The sequence below is a fragment of the Prinia subflava genome, chromosome 4 (assembly GCF_021018805.1).
Source record: "Prinia subflava isolate CZ2003 ecotype Zambia chromosome 4, Cam_Psub_1.2, whole genome shotgun sequence".
Classification (NCBI taxonomy): domain Eukaryota; kingdom Metazoa; phylum Chordata; class Aves; order Passeriformes; family Cisticolidae; genus Prinia; species Prinia subflava.
In genome coordinates this window covers 32339797-32353709 of record NC_086250.1, presented here as the reverse complement: position 1 = coordinate 32353709, position 13913 = coordinate 32339797, and the positions used below count along the sequence as shown (strand labels likewise).

General features: G+C 39.9%; 1 protein-coding gene across 6 annotated transcripts in view; it reads left to right on the top strand.

Annotated features, from left to right (window-relative positions):
* The window catches only part of LRRIQ1 (leucine rich repeats and IQ motif containing 1), a 110076-nt gene extending 102255 nt beyond the window's left edge, over positions 1-7821 (top strand). For all 6 annotated transcript variants that reach the window (XM_063396383.1, XM_063396384.1, XM_063396382.1 and 3 more), the window contains one exon: positions 2547-7821. In XM_063396383.1, the coding sequence (XP_063252453.1) occupies positions 2547-2686 (140 nt within the window). In that variant the 3' untranslated portion in view covers positions 2687-7821. The remainder of the gene's footprint in view (positions 1-2546) is intronic.
* The last annotated feature ends 6092 nt before the right edge of the window (positions 7822-13913 follow it).

The window sequence follows — 13913 nt, the reverse complement described above, 5'->3', positions numbered from 1 at the left end:
AGCTTTGTCTTTCATCATTCCAGTTAGACTAATAACTGGAACAGCAGAGTTGATCATAATACCCTTCTCTTATTTAGTAGATATCAAAAGTGCTATGTCAGAAGTGCAAACATAATTATGCCCATTTCAAGGATGGAAAGATGGGACACACAAAGGGGATGGTTTACAGTGATTTACAACAAACCCCTCTGTAGGTATTTCCTTCCAAATTGGTTGATCATTCGCTACAATGGATTTCTTTTCTTTGGCTGAACAGTGCTGACAACTGTGTAAAGGGTGGAAAGAAAGAATACAGAGTTAGTCTATGCTTTAGTTCAGTTTGTCTAGGTCACAACTGTACAATAAAATTTAAAGCAGATGCTATGAAGCCTAATGAGACTAGATTAAAAAATAAGAGAGACCCATGACTGTCAGACTTTGGGAGAGCCCCTGATTTGTTAAATTTGCCTACAGCAAGTCTTTGGATTTGTTAATGGAATAATAATACATATTTCATACTCATGTAAGGACAATATATTCCTTCCAATGCAGTGTATATAATTTCAAGTGGAGAGGCAGAACCCCTACATGTACCAATTACTGAAATCTATCATGAAAATACTATTTAGCAGTGCACATAGGTTCATAAACATGTGAGGTTGTTAGTCCAGAAATAATCCAGATCAGGCAGATGGGATTAGATTGACTGACTGTCTTCCTATATTGACTCTATCACTACTAGACTAGTTTTCAAATTGATTATTGATAGGCTCTTTCTAACATCTTTTTTCATTCTGTTTTAAAAATAATGTACTAAAATGTATATTTTGTAAAAATATAGAAAATAAAAGCAGGTATGTCTTCTTTACCTATATTGTGGATACTATGTTGAAGATGAGTGCACAAAAAGAGCATAAATTAGCCCCAGTTTTGTTTTCCACTTTAAATATGCAATAGCTATTTCCTTTTTGTTTTTCTTTAAAAAAAATCAGTCTTATTTTTGTTGTTTAATGATGTTTTCAATTTCATAAAATATTTCTTTAAATTAAAGACATGCAATTTAAAAAATATTACTACCATGTTAGATTTATTTTGAAGTTTCACTAATTAACCACTTAATATATTAATTTGATGGTTTCAGTCTTCAGTGAATTTGCTATGGTTCCCAGGCAAAATAATTAATGGAAAGTTTACTATTTCATTACATTTTTTTTTGCTCTTTAACAAAAGCCTTTCTGTACTAGAGAGATCTGCTACCATTTGAGGTGTTAAATAAAATAATCCAAAGCAAGAAAACTGGGAATTCTGTAAAGGCAAAATATCAGAATTTTAAATCTTTAGGAGATACATCTAGAGTAAATTCTATATTTTAGGAAAAAAACAGTTGACTATATCTGCAGAGCCATAAGAAGATGAATGGAGATAATGTTAAAAATACTTGAAAGCTCTTGGTTGCCAAAAGAGAGAACTGTTTAGTAACACATATTTGCAATAATTTAAGAATTCATAAGAAAGGGAACTTTAGGCTGGGAAAACCTCCTGATATTTAGATCTAAGAGGCTACAGGAAAACATCCATGAGAAAAGAAACTCTTACTCTTTGAAATTTATTGCTATGTTTTATATATTGGTACACAGAATAGTGTTCTACTTTTTTGTCACTATGTATTGTGAGAAATTTAATTTTTCTATTGAGAAGTACTAAAAATTAAAAATATCAAAGGTACTGAAACTATGTAGGTAATAATATTTTCCTTTGGTAAGTGGCAAAAAGTTGTTCATAAAATATTATTTGATAAGCTAACGTTAATTTTATATATATATATACTCGCAGACATCAACTGCTGTATTGTGAACATCATATCATTCTCTTGCAAATTTTGGGTTGTCTTCCACAGATGTTTTCTTTCTTACAGATGTCAAAGAAAGATATTATCAGATGTAAAGTCTTCATTTATGTTAAATGAATATTATATCTTTGGTCATGCCTACTGGTTATTTTATTTAAATAATTTTCTGAAGAGTTTTTTAGAAACTATTGGTAAATTTCTCAAGCACCTGTATGCATGATAATGAAAGTGATTGTTTCACATATTCCTGTGTGTTCTTAAATTTTTCTGTGGCACCATCCAGCATCTAAGTTTAGGTATTCATGGGCTTTGAACAAAAGAAATCTCTCTTTTATTTGGTCTAATATAACCACAAAAACTTGTTAGTTAAGTATATCTTCTGAACTAATTCTTCATCCACTTGAAGGATGAGTTTCTGTGTTTGAAAAACATTGAGTATCTCTGTAAGTGTTTAAGTTTGAAATGGACAGATAATGACACATCTGAAAATATTATAATTTTGTTTAGGAATTTTACTGTCTTTTTGGATAAGGAGTTTATTTTTTTTAAGTACTACCTTGTGAAAATACCTGTATTGCTTTTAAATATATAACTATAAAAATTGTGTGCTGTCAAATTAGACCTAGAATTATTATTGTCTTGAAAAGAATATGATACACTGAAATTTAGGGAGTTTTGGTTGGTTGGTTTTTAATTTCATGTCTGTTTTGTTCTTTAGAAAAGAATATCTCTACTCCAGAAAAATCATGTTTGGGTCCATCTCATAGAGAACGGATATCATTTCGAGACCATGCAGTGCAGCTAAGTGGAGGATGGGGAGCAGGCAAAAAAAGGCAAAAGCCTAAAAATATTAGCTGAATATTGGAGATAATTTAACTAGTTGATTTAATCAAACATGGAGAGCATGTGAAAAGCTGTTTATTTTTAAGCATCTGAATATCAATTGTTGGATTTTCATTTATTAGCAATAAACCACTTTCAGTTAAATACTTTTGACTTATTTTATTATACATGGTTACAGTGGTTTGGGTTTTGTGGGATTTTTTGGTCAAAGTATTTTATACCTGTCAGTAAGTTATCATAGTTTGTGTTTTCAATTGCTTATATGTTCATATGGTATAGGATGCAGAACTGATTAATTCTACAAGGTCATTGTACAGTGACTAAGTTTAGGCTTACTTATAAGAACTGGATGAGAAGTCCAAAGTAATAAGGGTTCATATTCGTGTGATGTATGTCACATATTGAAACACTGAATTCTTGTTTTCTCACGAGAAAATAAAAATAAAATAAAAACAAAATACATGCTTGCAAAGTGTATTGTGAGCTATAGCAGCCATTCTTTAAAAAGTCTGTGTAGAATATTTTACTGAACCAGTATACAAATGATGAGCATGCACTTTCTTTTATTAGGAATATGAGTAGTCCTCTAGATCTTTCATCATAAATTATTGCCATAGTATGAGAAAGCAACCTGTTATGGGTTTATGTTTTCAAGTACTTCTGTTTCCTAGAGGATTAAAAAACAAACAAAAAAAGGTTCTCATTTTGTTCTGGGATAATGTAAAATTAGATCTATATGTCACTGTTAACCCAACTTAATTGTTTCACATAGACAGGCTCCTTCAGACTCATGTGTAAATGTTTTGTGGTTCAAGGAAATTTAGAGAAAAAGAAATACTGTTTCAACTGTTCATGAGTATCTAAGTCATTACTTCTGGTCAATGCTTTGTCTATCAGCATACAGGACAGAAAATGTTCTGTGATTTCAAAGCCTGACATTATTTTAATACTTTCGACTTTGGGGGTATAAGTTGCTAACTGGATCTAGAAAAAGGCTGTCTTTGGTATTTCCTTGTCTGTTTCCATAAGCCGCAATCCCCTGCAGATGGAGAGAGAGGTGGAAAAGGTAATGGGGCTTAAAACTTCAGTCAGTAAAGAACATAAATTCTTGCATTGTGGCTGCTTTTAAAATGTACTTAAATTAGCATGTGATATTATTTTGTAAAGTGCTTTTTATGCTAATGTACATATCTTAACTATGGGTTAAAAACATTTATCTCCATTTTTGTGAATACTTGCATTCATTTTCAGATAAAAAGATGGCTAGTCTTATGGAAAACCTCCAGTGAATAATTTTAGTTGTTGGAACCACTGTCCTGTTCTTATTATCACTTTGCTTTTGGAAAGTCAGTGCACCCTATCTGAGAAAAGATTTCTTTGCCTTTCTGGGGAATTATGGCCAGGTTGCCTAACCTGACTATAGAAATGCTGTGGTTGTCAACAGGGTATAAAATGTCACTAGATGTTTATCTTACCTATGTATCCTACCTAAATGTACAAAATTAGTGTTCAGCTTGATTTCAGGATCTTCAACATAATGACTTTTAAATGTCACCAACAAATATTGGAGCTTTTGTGATTTTGATTTTAAAATAAATGTTATAAGTTTTGTAGGAAAAGCTTTGTTATTTCAAAATGTCTGCTGCTACACCTGGCAGTGGGTGTAGCCACTGTTACAAGTATTAACTAGAAATCAAAATACAAAATCAAGAGGTTCATAGCTTAACACTTCTTACAGATTGTCCCCTCAATTTGTCTATAGTATACTTCATATACTTCACGTCACCAAAGCTGTAAATACGGCATATTTCAGATTTTATGCTTCTTTTTATCTGTATCATCTATATCTCTATCGACATCTATATCGAAAAAAATATCTGTGTAAAAACTATCATACCTAATCTCTTTGTTTTCAGGGTGTTTCTGAATGAGAAATATCTCCCAGCCTAAATAAAATGGTTTGGCAACATTTTTGAGGCCTTTTATTTTGCAAAGATAAATGGCAGCTTTTTAATGTACAGTTTACTAAATTATAAATTGGAGTGACAATATTCACTGACAATTCTTTTAGGTTCATAATATGCTTAGTCTACATAAGTTAAGTGATAAACCTAACATAAATTAAGGTATAAAATATGCCAAAACTGGTTGCTGTTTTCATTATATAACACTGCAATGCGTAATAAGATGAGGTCTTATTGTACCCAACGCATTTTTCTCAGAATCACAGTGTTCAAAGTACAATATGTCTGACCAAATACAGAAAAACGTGCAAGGTGCAACTTCTATTCAAACTAGCAGAAAGACTTTCTTGCATTCAGAAATAAGATGAAGCAACCAACATGCCTTGGTGTTCATAGTCATGTCTTAGGGTACGTAAGGTAAGGTCAGAGGTAAACACAGATGATACACGTGGTGGATATTTATGACATGAACTTTTCAAGCTCTACTCTGCAAGTTTTGTGGAGGTTTTCTGTCTTTTGGGGATTTTATTTTAGTTTGCTCTTTTTTTTTGTTTTGTTTTGGTTTTTTTGTTTTGTTTTGTTTTTATTTTGTTTTGGTTTGGTTTTTTGGGGTTTTTCCTACTTTTCTTTGTCCCCTCCACACTTACCCCCTGATGCAGTAATTCCCATGTAGGACAAGAACACATTCTTAAAAGTAACTTTCTCTGTTAATCTGTTCTGATATTGGAGTGGCAGTGAGTCAGTGACAATTCAGCATAATTTACATCACAGAACTCTGAAACTGCGTTTCTGGATGCGCTACTGCCTTAGCAGTGCTTGAGACTTCTTCCAGGCTTGCTAGCATCATCTCCTCGACCCTTTTTTTTCTGTTCCCTGAAGATCATTTAACATGAAGGAGGAGGGACTGCGTATGAATGAGCTCTTTTAAAAAAAAATCTTCCTTGTGTGTATGAAGCTTGAGACTCAGGAATGTAGAAAAGCATTCATTTGAAACAAAGAAGAAAACAGCAAGGTGCATTTGTGCGTTGAACGGTTTATGGGTGTTCCTCGCCAAAGCAAATTGAAAAGCTTTCTGCGAGCTCTTCTGAACAGAACCCTGGACTGTCTTTTTCTGTGCAACGTACCTGGAGGTGTGCTCAGTGGTTCTTTAAATCCCCTGTTGTTTCAACCGCGCCATGGGGAAAAACACCTGCAGCAACAGGAAAAAAAGAAAAAACAAACAAACAAAAAAAGCTCGCCAAAAGGCATAGTCTGCATGTTAACGAGGTGCTAATGTCAGATCACCCACACCTGAATGACTAAAATGTGAGGAAATGTTTCTCACTGCATAAAGGGGAGATTTACCTTCTTCAGACACAGTACCCATGCTGACCTAAGAGACAATTGCTCAAAGGCATTTTGTGTTTTAACAGATATGTAAATAGCCAATGTATCGCACAGACTTTGCTTTGGTGCGGGATGAGTAGGTGTTGCATTTTGACTTAGTAAATCATTATCTTTAATTACTAATAATCCTATTATTCAAACATGCATCATTAAAGGAGTGTCCACTGTACATAGTGTTTACATTTTTAAAAGCTTGCCACAGATGACATCCAAATCTGGCCTCAGACACATGGCTACGAAACTGTCTCTTGGTCTTCCATTACAGTTGTTAAAAGCACTATGAGGAATGTATTGGATTAATATCTCTTTGATTTTAATTTTGGATTCTTATGATAATGGCAATGTATGTTTGTGAAGGTACAGTCTTTCCATGATACATACTGCAGTTCCTTGTATTAGCATTCATGGAAGCCAGACTAATATTCTGGGATACTGTGCAATCTTAATATGCTTTTCTTTTGTCAAAAAATACATATGAAAAGTAGCTATTACCACATGGCCCCAAAAAAGCAGGAATAAGACTCTTAATTATATTATTATAAAAGATTGAATTGCCTGATGTTACATTTGAGTTCCAAACAGTTTGTCCTTAGCTGTACTAGCTGAACAAAAAAACCAAAGAAATAAATCATCCACCCCCAGCAACTCGGGGTTTTAATGTTTTGTTTATTTCCTTCTGCAGTCGTAAGTGAAAAGCTAATTAACTATTATAGCAGTTGTGAAATAGCTGTGTTTGAATATTAATCTGTGTCAGCCACTGCAGTTCTTGGAGCCTGTGTGAGAAATGTGTATCTATACATTCATATACACTTTCATATATACATATGTATATACTTTCATATATCTATATCTACATAGATAAGAGGTTAGGATGTCAGCTGGTCACGGATGTAGATGTGGGTCAATAGGAATGGGACACCTCTCTTCTCACACAAAGTCAGAAAAATATGCGAAATGTAGGGAAGGAGACGGGTATGGCCTGCAAGTGACAGTATACATACAGTAAAGTAGGGTTGGGTCTTGTGGAGAACTGCTTTCGTGGTTTTCAAGGTAGATGATGGACAGAAAAGTGCTGACCACGTGCCCTTGGCTACATTCTGGTGCCTTCTGGTGCCAAGTTGTGCTGAAGGTTTGTTAGCAATAAAATACCTATTGGACAGATATTCATTAAGTTCACTGATGCCAAATGAACGGGGACTGGATTTCCAAAGAGATTTTTAGTGAAAATATTGTCTAACTTCCCAGACTGACCACCCTTACAAAGGCTGGGAGTTGAAATTAATGACACTATGAGCTACACTGTTATTTACAGGTCATTTAGATAAGTGAATTGTCCTTTATCAGCACTTGCTCCAGTCATTTTGGTGACAAATGCTGACACAACAGGTTAGTACCTAACCAGCTGCCAAGTTAGTACTTAACTAGCGTTTATTCGTTTGGAGTTAGTAACCTTTTCTTAGTTGATTGATTGCTACTTATATAGCACTTTTTAAAAATTTTATTTTGTAAAGCATAAAATAAGGCAAATACCTAGATAGATACAGATGTAAAATTACTTCTGACTGAGATGCAATTGATAGCTCTTTAACAATAAGGCAGGTAAGAGCATTTTATGTGGATAATAACAAATGGTGATTTCACAAAATTAAGAAGTTATAAAAAACACGTTTTTTAATAGCTCAGGGTCGGGTTTTCTTTATTGCTAACTTATTCATTTGTTGAATTACGCTTATACAAAGAACCCGGGGGTTTGCAATTTTTTTTTTTTTTTTTTTTTTTTTTTTTTTTTTTTTTTTTTTTTTTTTTTTTTTTTTTTTTGCCAGGCACTACTTCAATTCTGAATGCAAATAAGCACCACCAAACTTGAGCCGCAGCCAAGGTATTCCGCATATATCCTGAGATGGAAGACAGCTTTTTAGGAGCGAGTGCTATAACTAATTAAATTCTAATAAAAGATAAATTCCTCTATTTCAAATCCGCACAGTTTTCTGTGCTTGTGAGCCGTGATCTGAAAAAAAAAAAAAAAAAAGGAACGTCCACAAATAAAATGGGCTGTATACTCCTGCTATGTTCCAGTCACGAGATCACGAGATGAGAGCTGTCCTGTCCAAATAGTGTGGGGTTTGTCACCATTACCGGGTAGGGGAGGTTCCAGAGGTTATTCATTGCAAGAACACAGGTCAGCCGTAAGCTTGGCTCGTGTGTCTAATACGTTGCTATTCGTGCCATTGCAGACAGTTCTCCAGGAGTTTTTCTTTAAACGATGATGTCCTGTACATGAAAAAAGAGGGATTGTTGCGGGATTAGAAAAACGCGGCTAGGCGATAACAGAATAGAAATATCGGCCTCGCAGTCACCTGAAGTGGCAGTCTCTGGTGGCTTTTTCTCTTGCCCCGTAGTTTACTGTTTAATTTGCAGGTTCTGTGAGAGGTGCGGCTGCGGCCGGTGCCAGCCCGGAGCGGCTGCGCGCGTCCCGCTGCGGAGCGACACCGCGGGGCTGTGTGCGGGAAACCGGACAGATCCTGGCGGCCATCCACGAGCGACAGCTTCATTCTCCGGTGCGGGTCCAGCCCCGTGGATTTCTGTGTGACATTTGACCGAAAAGAAATTTTTAAAAAGCGTCAAACAAAACAAAAATAGCAAAAAGCTGCGTTTTACACAGCCCCTTCACGTTTGTGCCGTTTTCATTCGCATTTAATTTCAGATAATGACTGGGGAGGTTGTTGCCTTTCATGGAATATGCATTCTGGCAGTGTGCCGGGTTAAGCTCGGAGCCTCGGCGATGTGGAAAGGACTTGTCCCTGCTCAGGAGAGATTCGCTGGCTGTGGTGGCAAATGGTCGGAGTTGGGGACCTGCCTTTACCTGGTGGGCACCTCTTGCCCTGCGAATAGGAGGCGAGGCAAAGATTCAAGCTTGAGCAGTTCTGGTCTACCGATTACTTGATAACATGAAACGTTTTGTGCCTTGCCACAGCGCAAATGCAAACAGAAATAAGAGAATTTGCTGCTGGGTCATGTCATCTCCTCACTGCCCATCGCTGTCTAATACACTCTGGAAAGAGCCAGCACGCAAACGGACTAGGAAAAATGTCTCTCATGGTGACATGTGCTGGGTATGGGGTTTGTCAATAAAAGTGAAATATTTCGAGGCAATTTGTAATACAGTTGATTAATTTGGATTGCCCAGGGTAGAAACAAAAAGAAGACTGTCTCTAACCAAAGGCTGGGGGCTGGCTTTATTTGCCAATATCAATATTTGTGTGGAAAGCTTAAAATATGTTGTTTTTCCAAGAGCTGAAGTTTTAAAAGGGGGGAGGGGAGGAGGAGAAGGAGACCCGTGGATGAAATATTAGCAGCATATCGGTTAACCGCTAAGTTCTTTTTTGTATCCATCTAGCCGTGTCTGGTAAAAAGGGCAGAGAGTCTAGAGGCTCGGGGATAGATGCTCCTTAATGCAGGCTAGCGTTTCAAAAGATACAGGCAGCTCTCAGCAAATGACAAAATAAGGCTGAGACTGTACAGAGGTGGTGCTGAAAGACCGGAATAAAATTGCTCTGTGGCTTTCAGCATCGCTGAATTACACATTTTTAATCGCATCTAGCACACATCGCATTGGGGGGAAAAAATGCAAAAAAAGCAAGGGCTCTTTCAAACGAGGTAGCCTTGAAAACCGGCAGTCCTTGTCAAAGCAGCTCAATGCATCCATTTGTTAGTACCTCCAACTTGAACAGGGATCTATTTCTTAGACCCTGTCCCTTCTGTCTCACACCTTCCTTTACCTTCGTGCTTAGAAACCACAATGTCGACCCATATTTCATGCCTTAGAAGAAATCAATTCATCTGAGATGGCAGGGCAGCCCCCCACACACTCTCCAGGCCTCTCGATACGTTCAAGCCTCGGGTCTCTCCGGTAATGTAGCCCTTATATTTTCGGAATTGTCCCGGTACCGATCAAACTGCCGCCAGGGAAGGCTGGGTAACTTGCAAAGGAAGGCTTTGCTTTTAATTTGTTCCCTTGCATAGGTGCGCTAATGCTCAGTGCCCGACAGCCCAGCGTCGGTTCGCGATGGGAGAGCAAAAAGGGTAATTTAGACAGAATTGTTCACTAAAAACTCGCTATCAGCTCCTCTGGGGGACGGCCCGCTTCTTGGAAATAAATTCCAGGGGTAAGGGTGGCAGGAGAAGCAAATGTTGACCCGTAAAAACCTGGTAGCCTGCTTTTTCACGTCTAGATTTTTCTTTTAGGCGTCTGTTTCTGTGATATGAAGAACGGTGTTTGTCTTTTGCCTTGCGAATATGTCTGTAATTTGTTGGGAAGCTTGGCAGAGGGGGAGAGGGAGAGGATTTGGCTTCTGAGGAGACGCTCCGGCTGCTGTAGCCCGGCTGGGCCGAAGCCGCCGGCAGCTTTGTCCCCGGTGAGGGCGGGGGACAGGCGGCTCCTCCGGGGCTGCAGCACGGCAACCCCGGGCGCGCCCTGCCGAGCATCCCGAGGCAAGTCAGACCCTGTCCTCAGGGGAGGTGCGGCGGGGGTGGAGTGGAGGGGAATAAATACGTCTATCGGACCCAGAAGCATCTTTAGGAGCAAATCTCTTCTCTCTGGTGGTGCCAAACTGCACGGGGCTTTGAGTCCCACGACCCAACTTTCAAATCCTTTCTAAACTTGATAAAGGGCTACAATAGCAGTCCGATGAATCACAGATTAAATTCGTGTAGGATTTGTTTTTATAACACATGTGTAAGTAGGATTCATTTTAATTTGAACTAGATCAAGATAAGAGATTAATGCATTTATAGAGCATCTCTGCTGAGATTTCCTATGAGGCTGAGATTAAATCAACATAATAAATAGAATCTCATTGTATTTTGTGTTAAAAAAAAAAAAAAAAAAGTTTAAGAAGCATCACTACCTGCTGCAAGAAGAAAATTGTCGAGGTTTAAATTGTCGAGGTTTGTCCAGCCCTGACAGCAATCCTTCCTCCATAAAGAGGTAACTTTCCCACTCACCAAGTTTCTTGCCTGTCCACTGAATATGCCTTTGAGGCGCGTGGAATCTTCATTTTATCTGTGCAGGTGTCACACAGGATGTCTCCCGAGTGGCTGAGGTGCTACTGTGAAAGCGCCAAACTGCAGGAACGGTGAAATGGTTGCTGTCGTTACGTTCGGGCTGTTTTGTGGACTAGACCTGGAAATGTCTGAACCTCGAGCCTGGCTGGGAAAGTGGGAAAGGCTCCAGGCTCGGGCCCAGCCTGATGAGAGGTGACACCACTTTCCCTGTGCCAGGTGAGCGGGGCTCAATAGACCCGTCCACTACCCACTCAGAATTAACATTAAGTAGAAGTGCAGTCGATTTGCTCCTGCACTGTCACTGATCTCTGAACCTACAGATCCCAGGTTTCTGGTGAAGTCACTCCAAACAGTGTCAATTAAACATTTCCTCTGCGAACGGAAAATCTTAACGCTATCCACGTACACCAGAACCGATTTGTGTTTGCTCAGGTGAATAAAACCTGCCTGTTAGGAAGAAAGTTCGTTAAAGGGGGCTTGGATTGGGACCTTTTGCAGCCTGGCTGCGGAAATCCGAAACACAGTCTTTATTTTCAGGGATTAAAATAGTGATGCTTCACATACCCCAAAGCACCACTACTATCACGCCCCCTACCCTCCGCCGCCCCTCCAGAAAAAAAAAAAAAAAAAAAAAAAAAAAGAAAAGAAAAAGAAAAAGAAAAAGAAGAGGAAATCCAACAGTTCGCAAAACTCTACTTCTTTCAGTGTTCTTTGAGAGGCAATGCACTTCTTTTTTGCTGGCAATAAGAATATTTCACATGATTCTCTCACAAACAGGATGTCTGGAAAATTATTGCTCAGCCAAGCTAGGTTTTGGATTTTAACTTGCAATTCGCCACATTCCACTGGGAGAGAGAGATGGAGCGAGTCGCAGAATGGTTTTGGGGTTTTTTTGGTTTTTTTTTTTTTTTTGGTTTTTTTTTTTTTTTTTTTGGTTTTTGTTTTTGTTTTTGTGGTTTTTTTTTTTTTTTTTTTTGGCGTCTGCACATCAGGTCGGTTCCCAGGACCGAGTGGCAGATAGCGAGAGGCTAATTTCTCAGAGGGTCTCTCTGGACCCTACGCCCATCTCATGCAACAAAATATCCGTGTCTGAACATGAATTTAGCTCCTAGATAAAGCCTCAGCAAAGAAAGCAGAAGGCTTGTGGAAATACTGAACAATTTGAGCACCTGTTTTTCAAGATAGACAATTCTCTTTGTGTTTCACACACAACTGGAGTGTGAGTATGTGGAAGGAATTGAATAGTAACCCCAAAATTCGTTTAGCCGAGTCCCAGGTAGCACGCATTTCCTCCGATTTCAATCCTTAAATAAATTTCGCTTTAACGCCTCTGGAGGGAAAAAAAGTGTTAGAGTAAAAAATAAAATAATAAAATAAAATCTTCTTTCTATGCTACCATCCGTAGTTAAAACCCGGTATTAGAAATGGGGAGGAGGGACGGGAGGGGATATGGATTCCTGGAAATTTGAAAGGGAGATCATCGCCCGTACTGCTGCCGTTTTCACTTAATTTAAACAAACGCAAGGGTGTGAGGAGATGCCTTCAACATGCAGCAGCCCTGTTTCGGCTGGAACCTGCCATCACGAGCAGCAGCGGCTGCGGACCCAGAAACGGAGGTCCCAACAGCAGCCGCACATTTCTGTTCACACATTCTTTGACTGTTCGGCAGCGGGACGTTTGAAACTTATGCGGGATCCTCGTTCCTACGCTTGGTCTGTAACTTCTGATCTCGGGAAGGGAAGGGCGGCGGGGCAGGGCAGGCTGCAGTCCCCGCCGGAGAGCCCGGGGTTCCGCGGAGTGCCCGCGGCGTGCGCGCCCGCCTCGTCCCAGCGGACAGGCTTCCCCCAAGGAGCTCCTCTGCACTGCAGGGGCGAGCTCCTTCACACCGCCTCTGGTCACGAAACGTCTCTCCGTCACACATAACACCCTTTCACAGAAGGTTTGGGAGATACTCCATCTCTGGAAACACAGCGGCACATCTGCATGCAGCTCGTAGTAACGGGGCTGCCTGGCGGTGGGAGTAGGTCCCTGAAGAAAGATGCTTTTCAAAGCTGTCTCACCTCAACATAGAATTTTTTTTTCCCTTTGCCGCCTTCTCCCCTGGGATCTGTCCAACTCCTCTCAAATGGTTTTAGCCAGCTGAAGTCAGCTTTCTGTTTTCAAGCTTTTGAGGAGAACGAATGCCATACGTGGCGCCAATTCTCCCCCAGGTTACATCTCTCCTTCCCTTTGAAGTGTGCTGGGTTGCACAAAGGTAAATGAGAGTAGAGTTTGGTCCCTGGAGCTAACAGTGCTGTGGAATCGCTCTGATTTTTATTTATTTATTTAGTATTTCCCGTTGAGGAAGGACGGACTTTAAGACCCGGTTAGAGTTGTTGTCGTGCTCTATATTTAATACTCATATATTGTAAATATATATATTCATATACATATAAATGTCGGCGCTAATCTCAGGGAGAGCTTTGTAAAGACGGGCGATAAGGCAGAGGAGTCCCTGCCGCGGGAAGATGCTGCAAGGAGGGCTGTGAGTTCTCAGAGGAGCAGGGGTGAAGAGCACAGAGGACGCCGCAGCCCGTCCCTAGCTCGGTCCCCAGACGAGGCCGGCGCTTCCAAGGCCCCGCGGGTCGGCGCCGCCGGGTTGGCCGGGTCCTGCCGGGAGGGAAGGGGTGCGGGGGCTACCGGCGTGCCGAGCAGCTCGGTGGGGAGCGGGCATTGCCGCCGCCGAGGCCGCTCCTCGCCGCCAGCGGGACACGGGCAGCCCCGCGGAGGCAACTGCGCTCCCTCCAGCCTCCCTGGAAAGAGCCCTGCTGCTGGCAGCCCTTGGGGGT